The following is a 17139-nucleotide window of genomic DNA, read 5'->3' as shown; positions in this document are numbered from 1 at the left end:
CATGAGCCTTTCTGAATTGGGACCAAATTCTTAGGGTGGAAACAACAATCGGGTTATTCGAATATTGAGTTGGCCTTCTGGGTAATGTAGATGTAAGCAAAGCCAAGCGTGAGGTATTAGGACAGGATTTGGCTTCAAGCTCACACCAACTTGTTAGTTCCTTAGTCCATAGAATTACTTTGTGGATATTGGCTGCCCAATAGTAGTGTCTTATATTTGGAAGTGCTAATCCTCCTGTAGATCTATGCCTTTGTAAAAGCTCTTTCCTAATTCTAGGTGTCTTCCCTTGCCATTAAAAAAGAGGAGATTAGTTTGTCTATTTTACGAAAAAGTGATTTTGGTAGGAAGACTGGCAGACATTGACAGAGGTACAGAAAGCGAGGGAGAACGTTCATTTTGATACAGTTTACCCTCCCAGCGATAGTTAAATGTAAATTATTCCACCTTTCCAAATCATATTTGAGCTTGTCAATTAGTGGTGGGACGTTATCTTTGTAAAGGTCTGAGAGTTTTCCACTTATATTCACGCCTAAATACTTAAAATTACTCCTAGACATCTTGAAGGTGAAGAGTCTATCGGGGATCTGAAGGGCCAGGTCATTTACGGGGAAACACTCACTCTTGGAAAAGTGTAGCTTGTACCCTGAGAAGGTTCCGAATCGGGTTAACAGATCTATTATCTGAGGAATGGTAGATATAGGGTTAGAAATGAACAATAGTAAATCGTCAGCGTATAACGAGAGTATGTGTTCAGAGCCATATCTGGTAATTCCTTGTGTAAAGCTGGCCGATTTAAGCGCAATTGATAGTGGTTCGATTGCCATAGCGAATAGTAACGGGCTTAGAGGGCAACCTTGGCGAGTACCTCTACCTAGTGTAACATATTGAGAACTTATCCCGTTAGTACTCACTGAAGCCTTGGGTGAAGAGTATAACAATGCTATCCATGACACAAATTAGGATCCAAGGCAGAACCTCTTAAGGAACTCAAATAGAAAGCCCCACTCCACCCTGTCGAACGCTTTCTCTGCCTCCAATGAGACCACCACCTCTGGTGTCTCCTTGGATGCGGGAGAGAGGAGGATGTTGAGAAGGCGACGGATGTTGGAGAAGGAGTATCAGCCTTTCATAAACCCAGTTTGGTTTAATGATATGATGTTTGGCGTGACTGATTCAAGGCGTATGGCTAGTATTTTAGCCAGGATCTTATAGTCCACATTCAGAAGGGAGATGGGGCGATAGGAGCTACATTCAGAATTATCCTTGCCTGGTTTTAATAATTACTGCCTCAGTCAGAGTTTGTGGCAACGTTCCCCGGTCCAGAGAGTCCTCGAACATTCTCAAAAGAAGGGGGGTCAATTTATCAATAAATTGTTTATAAAACTCAATTGGATAACCGTCTGGGCCCGGGGACTTGCCACTCTGGATCAACCTGATCGAATCAGCTATTTCACTAGGCTTTAGAGGTTGATCCAACTCACCCTCCTGAGCCGGTGTTATGGACGGAAATTCCAGATCATCCAAGAATTTTGTTCTGTCCGCATTTTCGACAGGGGCTTGTGAGGCGTATAGTCCGGAGTAAAAGGTTTTAAAGGTGTCCTTGATAACAGATGGGATTGTTGTGAGTTCACGAGTAGGGGTCCGTATTTGTTTAATTTGTTGGGAAACCGACTGGCTCTTAATTTGGTGTGCAAGGAGACGACCCGCTTTCTCCCCATGTTCATACTGAAATCCACGCGATCTTAAGAGCAATTTCCCAGTCTCTTGCGTTGAAAGTAAATTGTAGTCCATCTGAAGATGTTGCCTTTCCTTATCTAGTTCAGGGGATGGACATGTTGAGAGTTGGCCATCTAGTTTAGCTATACTGCCTAAAAGTTCTAACTGTTTTTGCTTTTTCCATTTTGTTTTGCCTTGCAGAGTAAGAGATAGTCTCTCCTCGGATCACAGCTTTTAACGTCTCCCACAGAAGAGATGGTGATCCCATCAGACATATTGGTTATAAGGAAATCATCGATAGCTTTAGAGATTGTTTCACAGAATCGATCATCGTTTAATAGTGTACAATTCAGTCGCCTTTTGTAACAGTGTGAATGAGAGGTCATGTAACAATGGTTAAAACCATTGTTACATTTCAATGATTATATATGTAAACAGAGCTTGTGCATCCTGGACATCTCTCTCTCTCTGCTTAGCTTAGCCGACAATCAACTGGAAAATGGAAAAAGGGAAGCCACCTTCGCTCCAATACCTCCCCACGCAAACAAAGCCAGTGCTAAAGTCCCAGTGATTTAATATGGCGATCACAGCAACATCGCAGACTGGGTTTCCATGTACCACCACCGTCTATATTTCAGATTTATTTATACCACATGAAGTCTCTGCAAGATCCAATTCAGAGGCAGCCAAGCAAAACCAAAGATGCCTCATCTTCTCTGCATATTATTTCGACTTCAGTTACTGAATGTCCGACCGCTTTCCGTGAGTAAAGAATATGTAATATAAGCAACATCGCTTCAATGCACCAGCTCCTTTCACACACAAAAAAACACTTTTGTTTCAAGGTGTTAAGAAATAAGACAGAAAACATTCTCTTGTACTTTTGTCTAAAGGTGAATCTGTTTTCCACACAGATTAAGAAAGGAGGAGCTTCCTCATTAGTGGTGATACTGCTGACCTGTACTGTGCTGCAGGTGGAGGACTTGCTGCTGGCAAGGGCAACACCTTATCTGTTCGAAAGGCTTCCAACCCGTAGTCTGTCTGAAAAAGCTCTTACCATTAGCTTTGTTTGCATCTTTCTTTGGAAGCACCACCATGAAACTTTTAGGACATCAGCTCTCTTTTGTTGCTTGTCGGTTGCTGGCTGGATCTCGGGTTATGGCTGTGTATCTTTATGGCATGGAGTGGAGAGGAGGAGGGGTTTTTCTCCCTGCATTCAGCTCTGGCACTTGAAGCCCTATTTAAGTAGAACGAGAGAATGGTTTTGAAAAAGGATAGGAGGAAGATTATTACACGGATGCAGTGGAGAACTTATTAAAGTGTCTCCCTCCAAGTGCCCCTGAACAGAAATGTGGCTGTGGCAAGCCTTTTTAAGGGCTTTAATTTGAGTGAAAATGGACCATAATGATGAAATAGCTTCCTTCTGTCACTCTTAGCTTTTAGGTGAAATGAATAACAGAGAGGCGGAGTGTGTTTTGATGGTCCCCGGAGGGTGCACGCTGAGAGCGGATGTGGTTATTTGTGTGCGGATGGAGTTCATCAATTATTTGAAGTCATATCAAACAATATGGGAAGCTGTGATGCACATCTTCAATCTTTTACATTGATAAAGGTGCACGACGACCTTCAGCCTGCTACATTTGGGATGCACTAAAAGACCCCCAAAATGAAGGGTTTTGTATCATTACCCCTCATGCTACTTAAATGCAAATGAGGTGCTTTCAGCTTCCAACTCCTAATCTTTCCCACATAATCATTATCAATAACACCATTCATCTTACCTGCTACCTGGCTTTTTCACACAACAAGACCTTTTGTTAAGCTTCTTGTACTTTAGTGCAGTGATAATCACATTGGAGAAACATTTTTATCATGCTTTCTGTGACCATTAGTCCACTAACAGACAATTATTTTTTTGATAATCTTTATGTTAAAGTAAATCAAAAATGACAGAAAAAAACATCTTCTCAAATTTTGAAATGTCCTTTTTTGTGTTGGGACAAAAAGAACAGGACATGGATTTTTTTTTTTTAATGGGATTTTTCACTATTATCTGACATGTTCTCAATGCCTGAATAAATTACCCTGATGATGTCATAGTGATGTCATCGGGGTTGCTTCAGCTTTGGCTTGGAGACACGTAACAGAAAAGGAGGTTCTAGTCAAATGTGTCCCTGTTGCATTTCGGGAAAGGAAGAGCCACCTTGATTTTGAAGGATCTTTTTATTTTAAAACTTTGTTTTACTTCCCCAGCTTTTTGAAGCAAATTATTAAATGTGTGGGTGGCCTTTTGTTATTCCTCAATATTATCGCATAATGATGATGTGTTCAAGGTATCTTCTCAGTTGATGGCTCTAGATTATGATAAAGCGTAAATGGATCACCTACGAAAAGTTGAATGAACTAAGCTATATTTGCAGCAGCTTCATGACGTCAGTTGAGGTTAAATACACTTTTTATTCACAAGTAAAAATGTTTAACAGCAAACATTCAAAACACAAACTCTGCTTTTGTCATACTAGCAAGCTGTTGCGTTTATGGGCCTGCACTGTCTGGGCCTGTCACTTTGATGAGTAGTTCATATTCTCACTGCTGATGTACAATACCAGGCAGATGTAAGAAAATATCAGAATGAGAAGGAGTCAGGTGAATTCAATCCACTGCTGTAGTCCTCCTTTGTAACTTACTGCTTTCTGTTGTTGTGTGAGTTGGAAGAAGAACAAGAAGAATGGGATTGTTTAAGCACTAAGTCATTGATTGTCACAGCAGAGGAAAAGGAGAAAGCTGCTCCAGGGCGGCTATGTGTTGCATGCCTCAGCGGGGAAAATGTCCTCGTATGCGGGCGGGAGTTCGCTGGGGAGTGGGTATGAGAAAGGGAAGCAATGGTTGAGCTCCGGGTCTGTTGGCGAGTATCCCGGCAGCTCTATTGACGGATGCCCCCCGCACTGCACTTCTGCACCTGTCTCGTCCAACACGTTAAAAACACCCAGATTGATGTAAGACACCGGCTGGAAATCCGCCGAGGAGCAGTCCCGCTCCTCGCTGAAGATGATCGCCTCGGCTCGCTGCCTCTGTCGGCTCCTAGTAAACTGCGCTGAGTTGTACCTTTTGATAGCCACCAAGTTGATGAGCCCCAGGATGCACTCCAGGGTGCTGAGAACAGTGGAGATGACCAAACTCCGCTGGTAATCCCTTAGCTGCTCGCAGGCAGAGCTCTCTTCCAAAGAGTGGAAGCAGTAGTGGGTGTATTTCCTCTCCACCAGAGAAGCAGTGTCCCCGTCCACCACAGCACCCGAGAAGGCGGTGAGCACCCCCAACAAGAAGACCACAACCCCGAGGAGGAAGAAATTCCTGCAGCCGGGCTTCTCCATGCAAAAGAGCAACGCGGAGCCCAGCAGCACCTGGCCGACCCCCACCAGGAGCCCGGAGTAGAAAGCCCCTGCCGCGGCGCCGAGGTGGAAATGCGCCCTCACCGTAGATCCCAAAGAGACGCATCTTAATCCAACCACAACTTCGCTCAGGGCGCACACGAAGAGGAGGGTGCTGGTGAACACGGTGCACAGTCCTTTCCCACTCAACTTCATTATATTCCACCTCTGCCGCTCCAGAGCCCTCTTCCCCCTTCTTCATCCTCCCTCGTCTCCTCTGGAAGCACTCTCACATCGGGACATCATCTGCCGGTGACTCCTCCGGTTCAGCGCGGGCGATCCTCGCCACTGTGGCGTCTCTCTCGCATCCCCGCTCTTTAAAGGAATATATTAATAACTAATGCCTCTTTTTTGCACTTATCGATAATCCATGCAAACGCAATGATCACTTTACCCCTCACCGCCTATCAGACTCCTGTTGAGGAAAAGTTTTCCCTTTTTTCCCCTCCTCTTGAGGAGCTAGTCTGCAGTCCGCAAAGTCGTCGGGTTGAATGCTGCTGGGTGGTGTTTTAGTGGCGGAGGAGGAGGCGGCTGCTCGGTTTGGAGATGCTCAAGGGTCCTGTGGACCAATGACCGATGACCCACTGGCCTTTTAAATCCCTGCAACACTCCTTCGTGGACTTTACATGTGTCTCGGGTGCCCCGTGGTGACTTTGTAGCGACGTTGTGGTAAAGGGAAAGGTGGGTGAACTACTTGTGGTTGGTGCCTGGGAAAACAAACACGAGCAGGAGCAGACATCATTGGCTTTCAGGAGCACCGTCTCCCCCCCCCCCTTACAGCACCAAGCCGGTCATAAAACCAGTTTGGGAGCAGCAACTCAATGAATTGTGCTTAACTGTATTCCTGAAAATAAAAAGCTGGGAGATGAGTTTTTGTTAATTTCTACGATTATATAACTCTACTCAACTGGGTGATACAAACGCTATATACGTTATCCTTGCATAGTGTTCTCTTAAGGTTGCTGTTTTTCAGGTGGATCTTTCTGGAAATCCTCACCAGAGGCATTAATAATGGATCTGCTCGGTGCGCTGTCCGTGGTGTTGAAACATCCAGATGGCAGCTGACTCAGCCAGACCCACAGAGAAAACACGTAGGAGAAACTACACTTCTCACGTTTGATTTAGCACGGATAATGACACTGGTGTGGAGGTGGGGACGGTGTGTTTGTTAAAGGGAAACATGACCTTGGTGTGATGGAGATTGTGAGGGCAAAAGACCATCGGAGAGAAAATAAGAAGAAGCAGATTTAGATTACGGTTTAGAAATTCTATTTAGTACCAAAACAAATAAGGACAATGTGAGTCATCCAAAGTTGATGCTGTAATGGCTAACAGAAGCTGACTCACAGTCTAAAAGTAAATATCTGAATAGATATCTGCATGACGTCAGATACAGTTTGCTATTAAACTTTGAGCTAAATGCTAACCTCAGCATCAGGGCGGACTGGGACTAAAAATCAGCCCGGGACTCTCGACCGGCCCACTTCGGTACCGCCGGCCCACTTCGGTACCGCAAGTAAATGTAAATACCGCTAGTAAATTGTTACGTCACATGCTGAGTTAGTTTTGTTTGTTTGAAGGCAACAGTTGCTATTTAGCACCAAACACAAAGTCTGAGGCTGTTTGGAGAGTCAGTTATCAGACATGTGGTCATACACAAATGAAAACTCAGGTTATCGAAACATTTCAGAAACACAAATCAAACTCATGGTGCCACAACGTCACTAAATGCATTAAGAAACATCTTCTGGACTTTAAATATCTGCAGAAAACGTTGCTATACTTTCTAAAAACGTAAATGTCTTAAGCAAAGGCTACTTAAGTAAAGTATAACAAATAAAAGATTACATCTTTTCAAGAAAACCCTAAATGAAGTGCATTTGTTTAACAGACAACAAATGCAAGTGCACTATGACCCTCTCCAACAATCATAAACTCTGTGATATTTGATTTGAATATGTCATAAGTATTTGAGAAATTATATTGAAACATATAGTGCATTTATGAATATTTATGAGTGATGATTATTGTTAAAGGATAAACCCAAAAGCAGATTCTTACACATTATAAGCATAGCATCCAATACATTATAGATATGGGAATTGTAGAAAGTGCTACCAACATTTCTTGGCAATCCATCCTGTAGTTGTTGAGAGGTTTCCATGGTAGCAGCTGAAAGAAAAATCACTTTTCCAAACTTCAGACGCAACCATGTGAGAAAAAGTTCAAGGGTATGTAAAAATGATCCCATGTGTGACCCTGCTGCCAAGTTGCTGCAGGTTGTTGGATTTGATTTGTTTCCAATTCATTTAGCCTGAATGTGAAAGCCTTTAGAGGACAGGCATGCCTTTTGAATTAATGAACCAAACACTTGATGGGTGAGAGAATTACACCAGGGAAAACCCTCGCCCAGCCATTCATCACAATGAGCCACCTCATTGACTGTACCATACAGCTGCCTGTGTGTGTGTGTGTGTGTGTGTGTGTGTGTGTGTGTGTGTGTGTGTGTGTGTGTGTGTGTGTGTGTGTGTGTGTGTGTGTGTGTGTGTGTGTGTGTGTGTGTGTGTGTGTGTGTGTGTGTGTGTGTGTGTGTGCGTGTGTGTGTGTGTGAGCAGGACTCTAATTAGGTGATTGCTATTTGCATAGGTTAGCAGATAAGAGAAGGTGCAGTGAGTGATGTGTTGATGATCAGCTGATTGCCTGATTGATTGGCCGTGGGTGTGTGTCGCTCCAACAGCAGCGCTGAGGATGTCAACACCATCACAAACAACGATGAGACGGACTGAAAGTCATCACCTCACCGCAAGAAAAAAAGCACCTGCTTTTGCTATAGTCTTGTTTAATGTCCACACTTTGCTTATCAACACATTCTAACTCATTTCCACATTTGTTGTTCCATAACGTGGGCGTTTCAGAGCCTTTTGAGACGGTAACTGTGATTAAGAGCTAATAGACTTGGCTCCGGCCGGCTCAGAAGATGGCTTCAGTTCACTCACAGTTAAAGCAATCACCGGGATACGCAGCATGTATTTTAATCTGAGGGAAAACTAGTGAATTCAAATGTGATGAGGCAGAAGTTGTCAACAGCGTATGTCTTTCAGTAGGGCACGAGGAGGGGTCTGCTCAGCTCCATAACCTCCATAACACAGACAATTTCCCTGTCGTGGTCACAAACCTGGAAGAAGCTGCTGCTGAAGAGGAAAGGCATTCCTGACCTAAGTGGTAAAAACGCTGCGGATGCAAACACACACACACACACACACACACACACACACACACACACACACACACACACACACACACACACACACACACACACACACACACACACACACACACACACACACACACACACACACACACACACACACACACACACACACACACACACACACACACACACACACACACACACACACACACACGGATGCAACAGCAATGTGAAGAAAACATGAACAGCCCCATTCCTCACATTGTGTAAAATCACCTTTCCCCTTCAAGACCAGCATTTTAACAAATCATGAGAAGTCACTGTGTGTGTGGGATTGTGCGTGTGTGTGTTCAGGGCTTCAGCTGTGCCAGGAGTGAGCTTTGAATAGGCTGTCGGGCCTCTGAGATGCATTTCTACAGCAGCAGCAGTGACAGGTCTGTAAAAACCTGCGTTAGCCTATAAATATTAATGAATCTAAAGCAGTCTCTCGCCCCTGTTGTTGGCTGGTGCTTGGATGGACTCAAACTATGTTTATTTTAGAACTGCATGTAATCAATAGAGAGGCAGAGGGGCTGTCCGTCCAGGGTGGGACAAAGAGCAGGGCCTGTCCAATAGAGAGGAGGCAGCTGGAGAAAGGTGGTCAGGTGGAGTATTATTGAATAGCTGTCAATCATTCGATATGAACAATGTATCAATGGAAATGTGAAACTTGAAATGTGTGGCTGGTTGTGACAATCAGAACATCATCACTTAGCTCTGCAGTTGTTGCTCTGAGGAGCATTTTAGTCTCTTTGAATCCTTTTGGTTTCTAGCCCGTGACTCCTGCTCTCATTCACCTCATCTGCAGACACCAGGTTGCTGTATTCAGAATCACCAACTGTACCTGGCTCTTATTTGAGATGGACCCTGAACTAAATAGTTAGTTCCAGACAAAAGGGAGGACTCTTATCTAGAAAGTTTACTTTTTATATAAAACGTTTTTTCTAATCTGAAAATGTTCCTTTCCTTTACGGGGACCCTACTATAGAGTTCTGGACATAAGGGGGAGCCTTATCTAGAAAATTAACCTCAATCAAAAGTCTATTTTCCTTTAAACTCGTCCCCTTTTTTTAATTTGTTGCACTACACAATACCATCATTGATTTCATGCTCATCTATACATTATTAATTTGTCTCTATGGAGTGACTTTAATCAACTATATTTATCAAAGAGTAAAGGGCACAAAGAGCAACATGAACTAAATCCAGGAAGAACAAATCAATTAAAACAAACAGTTCATTTGAGAGAAGTGTGTTCAAATATCCAACTTGATTTACTTTGATGAAGATGATGATCACACTATGAATGTGCTTTACTAGTATAAAGCAACATGCTATTATAATGATCACATGTGCAAGGTTAACAAAGAATAATTTTATAAAATAGCTTTATCAAGAGGATTATGTTTTTCAGATCTGTCGGAAAAAGTAAAAAAAACAGTTCAAACCTATAGAAAGAGTTAAAGAAATCAGTGCTGGCAGTGTGTATTTTTCACGTTGTGCCCTCTTACACCAGTGTCATGTGACTCTTATGCTCAGTCATGACCAGAGCCTCGAATGCTTTTTCTGTAGCCCCGGACAATTCTCCCTCAATAATATAATACATTACAAGGTTGTGTGCTCTTCACACTCTTCCCACTCTTCCCACTCTTTGTGCTCTTCACACTCTTTACCAACGACTGCACCCCCATCCACACCTCCAACTCCTAGTCAAATGTGCAGACGACACCACAGTAGTCGGTCTTATTACAGACAATAACGAGACAGCCTACAGGCTCGAGGTGGAACATCTGACGGACTGGTGTAAGGAGGAGCACAACCTTGTCCTTAACACCTCCAAAACTAAGGAGCTCAAGTCCATCTCCCCTCCACATCCATGGAGAAGCAGTGGAGAGCGTGGAAGACCTACGGTTCCTTGGAGTCAACATCTCCAATAAATTAACATGGACCTCAAACAGCTCAAACCTGGTGAAAAAGGCACAGCAGAGACGGTTTTTCCTGAGGAAACTGAGACAGGCCAGGCTTCCACAAAAACTGCTGGTAAACTTCCATCGGTCGACCATTGAAAGCACCCTGACCAGCTGCATAACTGTGTGGTACACCAGCTGCACAGCCGCAGAGCGGAAGGACCTGCAACGGGTGGTGAAGGCTGCTCAGCGCATCGTTGGGACTGAGCTGCCCAACCTTGACAACATCTACAGGAGTTGACTGCAGAAGAAAGCCAGCCGTATCATCAGAGACATCACACACTCACTGTTCGAAATAAAGTCATGCACCAACAGACTGAAGAACAGCTTCTTTCCCAGAGCTGTGGCCTCCATCACTCCCATCCCTGTCCAACCACAAAACTCACTACAATGTTGAACATGCACACGTACAAACACACTACCTCCCATCAAAGACTGCAGCCAAAAATGCCATATGTTATTTATTTATTTGTATATTTATTAAGTATCAAACAGATATTTTTAGTAACTATTTATATTTAAATATTGTAGCTTTTCTTTCTTAAATAATCTTTAAAAATGTATTTTTAACATTCTGGTAAAGTGCATTTAAGTGATGACCCTGATTATTGCTACAATCTCTGCTTTATCACTGCCTTTATGGATGTGTTCTTATTTATGTACTGCCGTGAGAGATTCCAACTGAATTTCATTACACTGATGTGTGATGACAATAAAGATATTATGTTCTATTCTATTCTATTAACTGTGCTTTACCTGAACCTCATCATGACAGGGCGGCAGGAGTGTAATGTCCCGTGTTCAGTGAATGCAACAGAGGCAAGACAGACACCAGACCAATCACCAGAGAGTTGCATGGAAATAAACGTGTCTTATTGGCTGACAGGTACCTATCCTCTGACAATGTTTAAACTGTCAGTTGGACTCGGAGTTTTTGAAGATGGACATAAGAACATTTCTTAAAAAACACGACAATTCTCAAGTGGTGGCTCACACAACAACCCCAGAGCCACCACTTGCGCCAGGTAAACAAGGTATGTAAATGTCAGTAAACTTCCAAGTTATGCGAACATGTAAGGCATAAATTACACGCTGTTGACGTTACTTTGAATCGCGCGGGTAAGCTAAACCGTTAGCAAGTAGCTATAGCTAGCAAGATATATTAATTAACACTTTGTCATACAATATAAATGTTGTGTTTTTTAGCGTTACCTGGTGATTTAACCCTCCTGTTATATTCGTTTTTTGTAACGGCAATAATATTCGTGGGTCAATTTGACCCAGTGCATGTTTAATTATCCAAAAATGGTCAGAAGCCCCAAAATCCAGATTATTTTTTTTACATAGTTTGTACCTTGTATTACTATCAATGAAAGCAATATTTAGTGCAATTGTGTTATTCACCCCTCACAGATCATGATTCCATTAGAATAAGTCACTCGTTTTTCTCAAAAATATACATTCAAACACATTTTTCTATTTTCTTTTTTACATTGGAAAAACCTTGATATAAAATACATTAGTTTTGCATAACATAACATGTTTTAAATTAATTTTAAAATGTTCCAACTTTTTTTACAATTGGTTGATGTTGATAAATAGAGACGAGACACCTCTTCTGTTCAGGGTCAAATTGACCCGTTCACTTAGAATCAAGCCAAATGAGTCAAAAGGATTTGTATTGAAAGTATTTTATTGTAACAGCAATTGTGTGTGTGTGTGTGTGTGTGTGTGTGTGTGTGTGTGTGTGTGTGTGTGTGTGTGTGTGTGTGTGTGTGTGTGTGTGTGTGTGTGTGTGTGTGTGTGTGTGTGTGTGTGTGTGTGTGTGTGTGTGTGTGTGTGTGTGTGTGTGTGTGTGTGTGTGTGTGTGTGTGTGTGTGTGTGTGTGTGTGTGTGTGTGTGTGTGTGTGTGTGTGTGTCTGTCTACACAGCACAGGAGGGACATGTTGTCAATGTGTGCTTTACGCAAATGTATTTTGCACAAAGCACACATGTCGTGCTGGTCTTGGTGTCATCAGACGGCTTGCACACCTGACACCTTTTCCTCTTCCTCTTTCCCCCAGCGGCAACCTAGAAAGATGAGGATGAGGATTATTTGACTATGTTTTTGCTGATGTTAGTGCATTGTAAGAACCACTAACATGGAGATGTAGGAACAATTGTATTCATTGCTACCAATACAAGGACTGCTCACAATGAATAAAGAACGTTCATCCATTTCCATGTTAGTGTTCACACACACACACACACACACACACACACACACACACACACACACACACACACACACACACACACACACACACACACACACACACACACACACACACACACACACACACACACACACACACACACACACACACACACACACACACACACTTACCTCACGCATAGGAGTAGTTGGTGTAGCCCTCTCCTGGATCTCCCTCACTGTTGCAGCAGCGGCTGGGGTCCTTGGCATGTGCTGCCTCCTTTTAATATGAGGGACGACAAGTGCCTTCCCCAGCTCCTCAAGGAACAGGCGCCTCCTGTACAGCTTGGACTTGTTCCACTCAGGGGAGATCTCCGTGAAGATAACAAATGCGTTGTAGGCCGATATATCGATCAGGTTATAGAACATTACTAAAGGCCAGCGTGCCGTCATCCTTTTGGTGCTGTAGGTCCCTGTGACTTTGTCCAGGTTGTCCACCCCCCCTTTGGTGGCATTGTAGTCCAGGATGAGGTTCGGCTTATGATCCTCTCTGGTGCTGATTTCAGCATTCTTATGGAGAGTGCTCATGAGCAACACATTTTTTCCCTTTTTGGGGCAGTAGGACACAAGGGTTGTGGTGTCTGTGAACACAAACTTGGAGGATTGAGGGACCCTGTTCTTGATCACCAGCATTTCGGCAGGGAGTTCTGTTCTTTCGTACAGTTCCAACCATTGTTAGTTTTCTCTTCAGGAGCTCCTGACCCAGGCTGTAGGACGTGAAGAAATTGTCACAAGTTATGTTGTGACCCCTGAGACCCTGTGCCATGTCGAGCACAACCCTCATGCCCTGATTCCTCTCTGGGGCTCCTCCAACTGGCTTTCCAGTGTAAACCTGCAGGTTTAATGCATAGCTGGAGTTTGCATCACATGCTGCCCATATCTTCAAGCCATATTTTGCCGGTTTCGAAGGCATGTATTGCTTGAACGGGCAACGACCTCTGAATGCCACCAGCCTTTCATCCACGGTGACATTAGGTCCTGGGTTGTAGAGAAGTGGAAGCCGCTCTACCCACTTGTCCCACACTGTCCTTATAGCTGCCAGCTTGTCTCTCTCACGTCTGCCAGCTCTTGTGTCACGATTATCAAATCGGATCACTCTTGAGAAAATGTGAAAAGTCCCCAGAGACATTGTGGCTCGAAATATATTCCTGCCTGTGTCTGCGTCCCACAGACTGGCTGTCGATTCATCCTTGGATTTGTAGACCCCAGCCAGGATGAGGAGACCCAAATACGCATGTAAATGTATTTCGTCCAGCTCCTTCCACTCCTCCCCATACACACGTCTCCCTTCCAGATTGGTCATATCCAGAACGATCTTCAGCACTGTGTTTGAAATGACCAGCTCAAAAGCAGACTTGATGTCTGTGACACGAGAGACTGCCATCCTGGTGGGCCCTGGCACTGCCTTCATTATGTTTGCTGCCGATAGTGTTGCCTGGCGTCCATTAGGGGATGAGGACCACTGAATTTCACCATTTTTGGACATGAATGTCTCATCTGGGCGAATATCAATTTCCTCATCTGATTGATCATAATCAGAATCTTCATCGTTTACCTCAAGGTCTTCATCCTCGGAAACGTTCTCCTCTATCTCGCTGTCGTGATCCTCCTCAAGGATGTACTCCATATAGCCCAGGGCTGTCCTCTCTTCACTTGCGTTGCTCATTGTGTCTGATAGTATTGTGAGTATACTGTACATTAAGTGCAGAGTATAATGTATCCCAGTGTGGGAGGAGCTTACCCATTACACATTTGAGACTTGAACCCTCTGACCCCCACTTTCACTAACAGGTGCGGTGTGTATTTGTGTGTGTATTTGTGTGTTTGTGTGAGAGTAAAAAATAACAATGTATCACTTTTGAACCCTCTGACCCCTTCTAGCCTCCACTTTCACTGCCAGGTGCAGGGTGTCTGTCTGTCTATGGAAAATTACGATATATATATTCTGTATATCGCATTTGAACCCTCTGACCCCTTCCAGTGTGTGTGTGTGTGTGTGTGTGTGTGTGTGTGTGTGTGTGTGTGTGTGTGTGTGTGTGTGTGTGTGTGTGTGTGTGTGTGTGTGTGTGTGTGTGTGTGTGTGTGTGTGTGTGTGTGTGTGTGTGTGTGTGTGTGTGTGTGTGTGTGTGTGTGTGTGTGTGTGTGTGTGTGTGTGTGTGTGTGTGTGTGTGTGTGTGTGTGTGTGTGTGTGTGTGTGTGTGTGTGTGTGTGTGTGTGTGTGTGTGTGTGTGTGTGTGTGTGTGTGTGACCCCTTTTAGCATCCACTTTCACTGCCGGGTCAGATTGACCCGAATACCATCTCTGTGATATAGACATGTAGGGGGGGGTTCCAAATGCATGACATGAACCATTTTCATTTTACTTGTTTATTACACTAATTAAGGTAAGTAGAAGAAGTTTCATACAAAAAAAATACTTGAAAGTATTTTTCGTAGATTTTCAAACTTTCAAACGGGTCAATTTGACCCTGAATGTAACAGGAGGGAAGAAAGCTCTCTGGGAAATGTTGACTTGCTGTCAGTGTTCGACATGAAGCTAGAACAGTGTTTCTCAAACTTTTTCATTCCAAGGACCACTTAACCAATAAAAAAACACTCGCGGACCACCTAACTCTGCAAATATCAAAAAACACATCGTTTTTCTAGAACATATTACAAATCGCCTGAAAATGCTACAAACAAGTGGCAACATGTGTGATGAAGGTGTTGCGCTGGGCTATATCATGCAATCGAAACTTAACCTCGCTCCATTGCGGAGATATTCCCGCGAGAGTGCGGAAAACTGAAATGAATTTATTTATTTCAAATGTGAAATGTTACCAATACACTCACGGACCACTAGGGGGCGCTCACGGACCACACTTTGAGAAGCACTGAGCTAGAAGCTATACCTTACATTACACAGTCACAGGGGAGTGATTTGTAAAATATCCATAAAGAAAAAGAAAAACTGTTTACAGTTCTGTTTCATATGCGTGTTGAGAGATGTATCCATATCTCTTAATGTTGCTCTCAAAGTGCACCAGATTGATGCTTTTAACTTTAACAAATCTTCCCGGCGGAGAATTACCCTGGACCCCCGCTAGAGGAGGTGAAGACCCCCCCAAGAGGAGGTTAGGTCCGCCCCCCACATATAAAAATAGCACTTTACCCCTGCTTACAGACCTATATGCCGTGAGCTGATTATCGAGCCTTCATTGTAATAGTCGCAGGAGTGCTGTGTGCGTGTGGAGAGTGTTGCAGTAGAAATGTCCACCCTAGCGCCCGGTACCTTAAGCAGGGGTTCCCAAAGTGGGGGTCGCGAGACCCCGAGTGGTCGGGAGATGATTACAAAATAAAAATTCTAAATTTAAAAAATAAATAAAATAATGACAGCTTAACCTTCTCTATACCGCCTTGTTCACACAATAAATCAACAATACAAATACAACTACAGATTATAAGCATTTAGTTGAAATGCGATTTAAAATGCTCACAGGTTTTACACCTCTTATGAAATGTAGACTCCTTTTATTTCCGAGCCAACAGACTCACAGATCGTTGGCTACTGAGAGATATGCAACATGTGGCTGTGGATTTTCAAAACAAAATACAGTAAAACTATGGTCGCAGGCCCAAGTTGAACTCTGAGGTCTAAGCCATTTTTTCACATGCCCATCGGGCTGGCCTGCATGGTCTGCCTAATACAAAACAAAAATAAATGTTGCTTTATGCAGCCCCAACAACAGCCTCTGATCATCAACAGACTTCATGCAATCATAGATAATAATCTCTATCTCACTCCTAAAACATCTAAATCTACTTTCAGCATGGATAAATGTTCATAAAATACATCCATTCGTTGTTTTATTTGCTTCTTGAAATCCTAAAAAACACATCGTCTTTCTAGAACGGATTACAAATCGCCTGAAAATGGTACAAACATGTGGCAACATGTGTGACGAAGGTGTTGCTGAAACTTAAGCTCGCTCCATTGCAGAGATATTCCCGCGAGAGTGCGGAACACTTACATTAATTAATTTGAGAGGGGTCGCCAGTCTCTTGCACTGTCATTTTGGGGGTCGCAGGCTGAAAAGTGTGGCATCCTCGCTGCCTTAATGTACCGTAATGAACTGTGGGCTAAGCCCCGAATGTTTCCAGGTCCAGGAAACGCCCCTGGTCATGAAGTAAAGATTTAGACGTCGACTCACCAATCTTTGTCCTCCACACTCAAACAAAGAAAAGCACGAGTCCCCGCTCTAATAGCATGTTTCCAGGAGCTGTACTTACACACTGCTGGCAAACCAACTGCTCCGTTAGAAAGTGGATGGAATGTGTTCCAGTGTCAGCAGAGGTAGAAACAGCTGCATCTAGTGGAGGAAAATCCATGTCCCTGCGAGGGAGTTCAGGACCTGAGCCCGTCAGTGTCATACACAAGCAAGTTCACTGCTATGTTCACTTTTCGTCTAGCAGCTTAGCTCAGAGAACATTCAGAGTAACTGATAAAGGTTTAGATTTCTTATACCGTATCAAACAACTCTCAGTA

At 43.5% G+C, this 17139-nt stretch overlaps 1 protein-coding gene and 1 pseudogene across 1 annotated transcript; both read right to left on the bottom strand.

Moving 5' to 3' along the window:
* Positions 1 to 4183: 4183 nt before the first annotated feature.
* Positions 4184 to 5876, bottom strand: LOC117454304 (transmembrane protein 271). Its single transcript, XM_034093489.1, has one exon. The coding sequence runs from the start codon at positions 5298 to 5300 to the stop codon at positions 4515 to 4517; it is 786 nt and encodes a 261-aa protein (XP_033949380.1). The 5' UTR covers positions 5301 to 5876; the 3' UTR covers positions 4184 to 4514.
* Positions 5877 to 9999: 4123 nt separating this feature from the next.
* Positions 10000 to 14281, bottom strand: LOC117453455 (piggyBac transposable element-derived protein 4-like; annotated as a pseudogene).
* Between the last annotated feature and the right edge of the window lie 2858 nt (positions 14282 to 17139).

Source organism: Pseudochaenichthys georgianus, chromosome 10, assembly GCF_902827115.2.
Source record: "Pseudochaenichthys georgianus chromosome 10, fPseGeo1.2, whole genome shotgun sequence".
Lineage (NCBI taxonomy): Eukaryota > Metazoa > Chordata > Actinopteri > Perciformes > Channichthyidae > Pseudochaenichthys > Pseudochaenichthys georgianus.
This window is presented reverse-complemented; position numbering and strand designations above follow the sequence as displayed.

Coding starts and splice junctions, on each gene's coding strand:
- LOC117454304 (XM_034093489.1), bottom strand. CDS start 5,300: ATGAAGTTGAGTGGGAAAGGACTGTGCACCGTGTTCACCAGCACCCTC.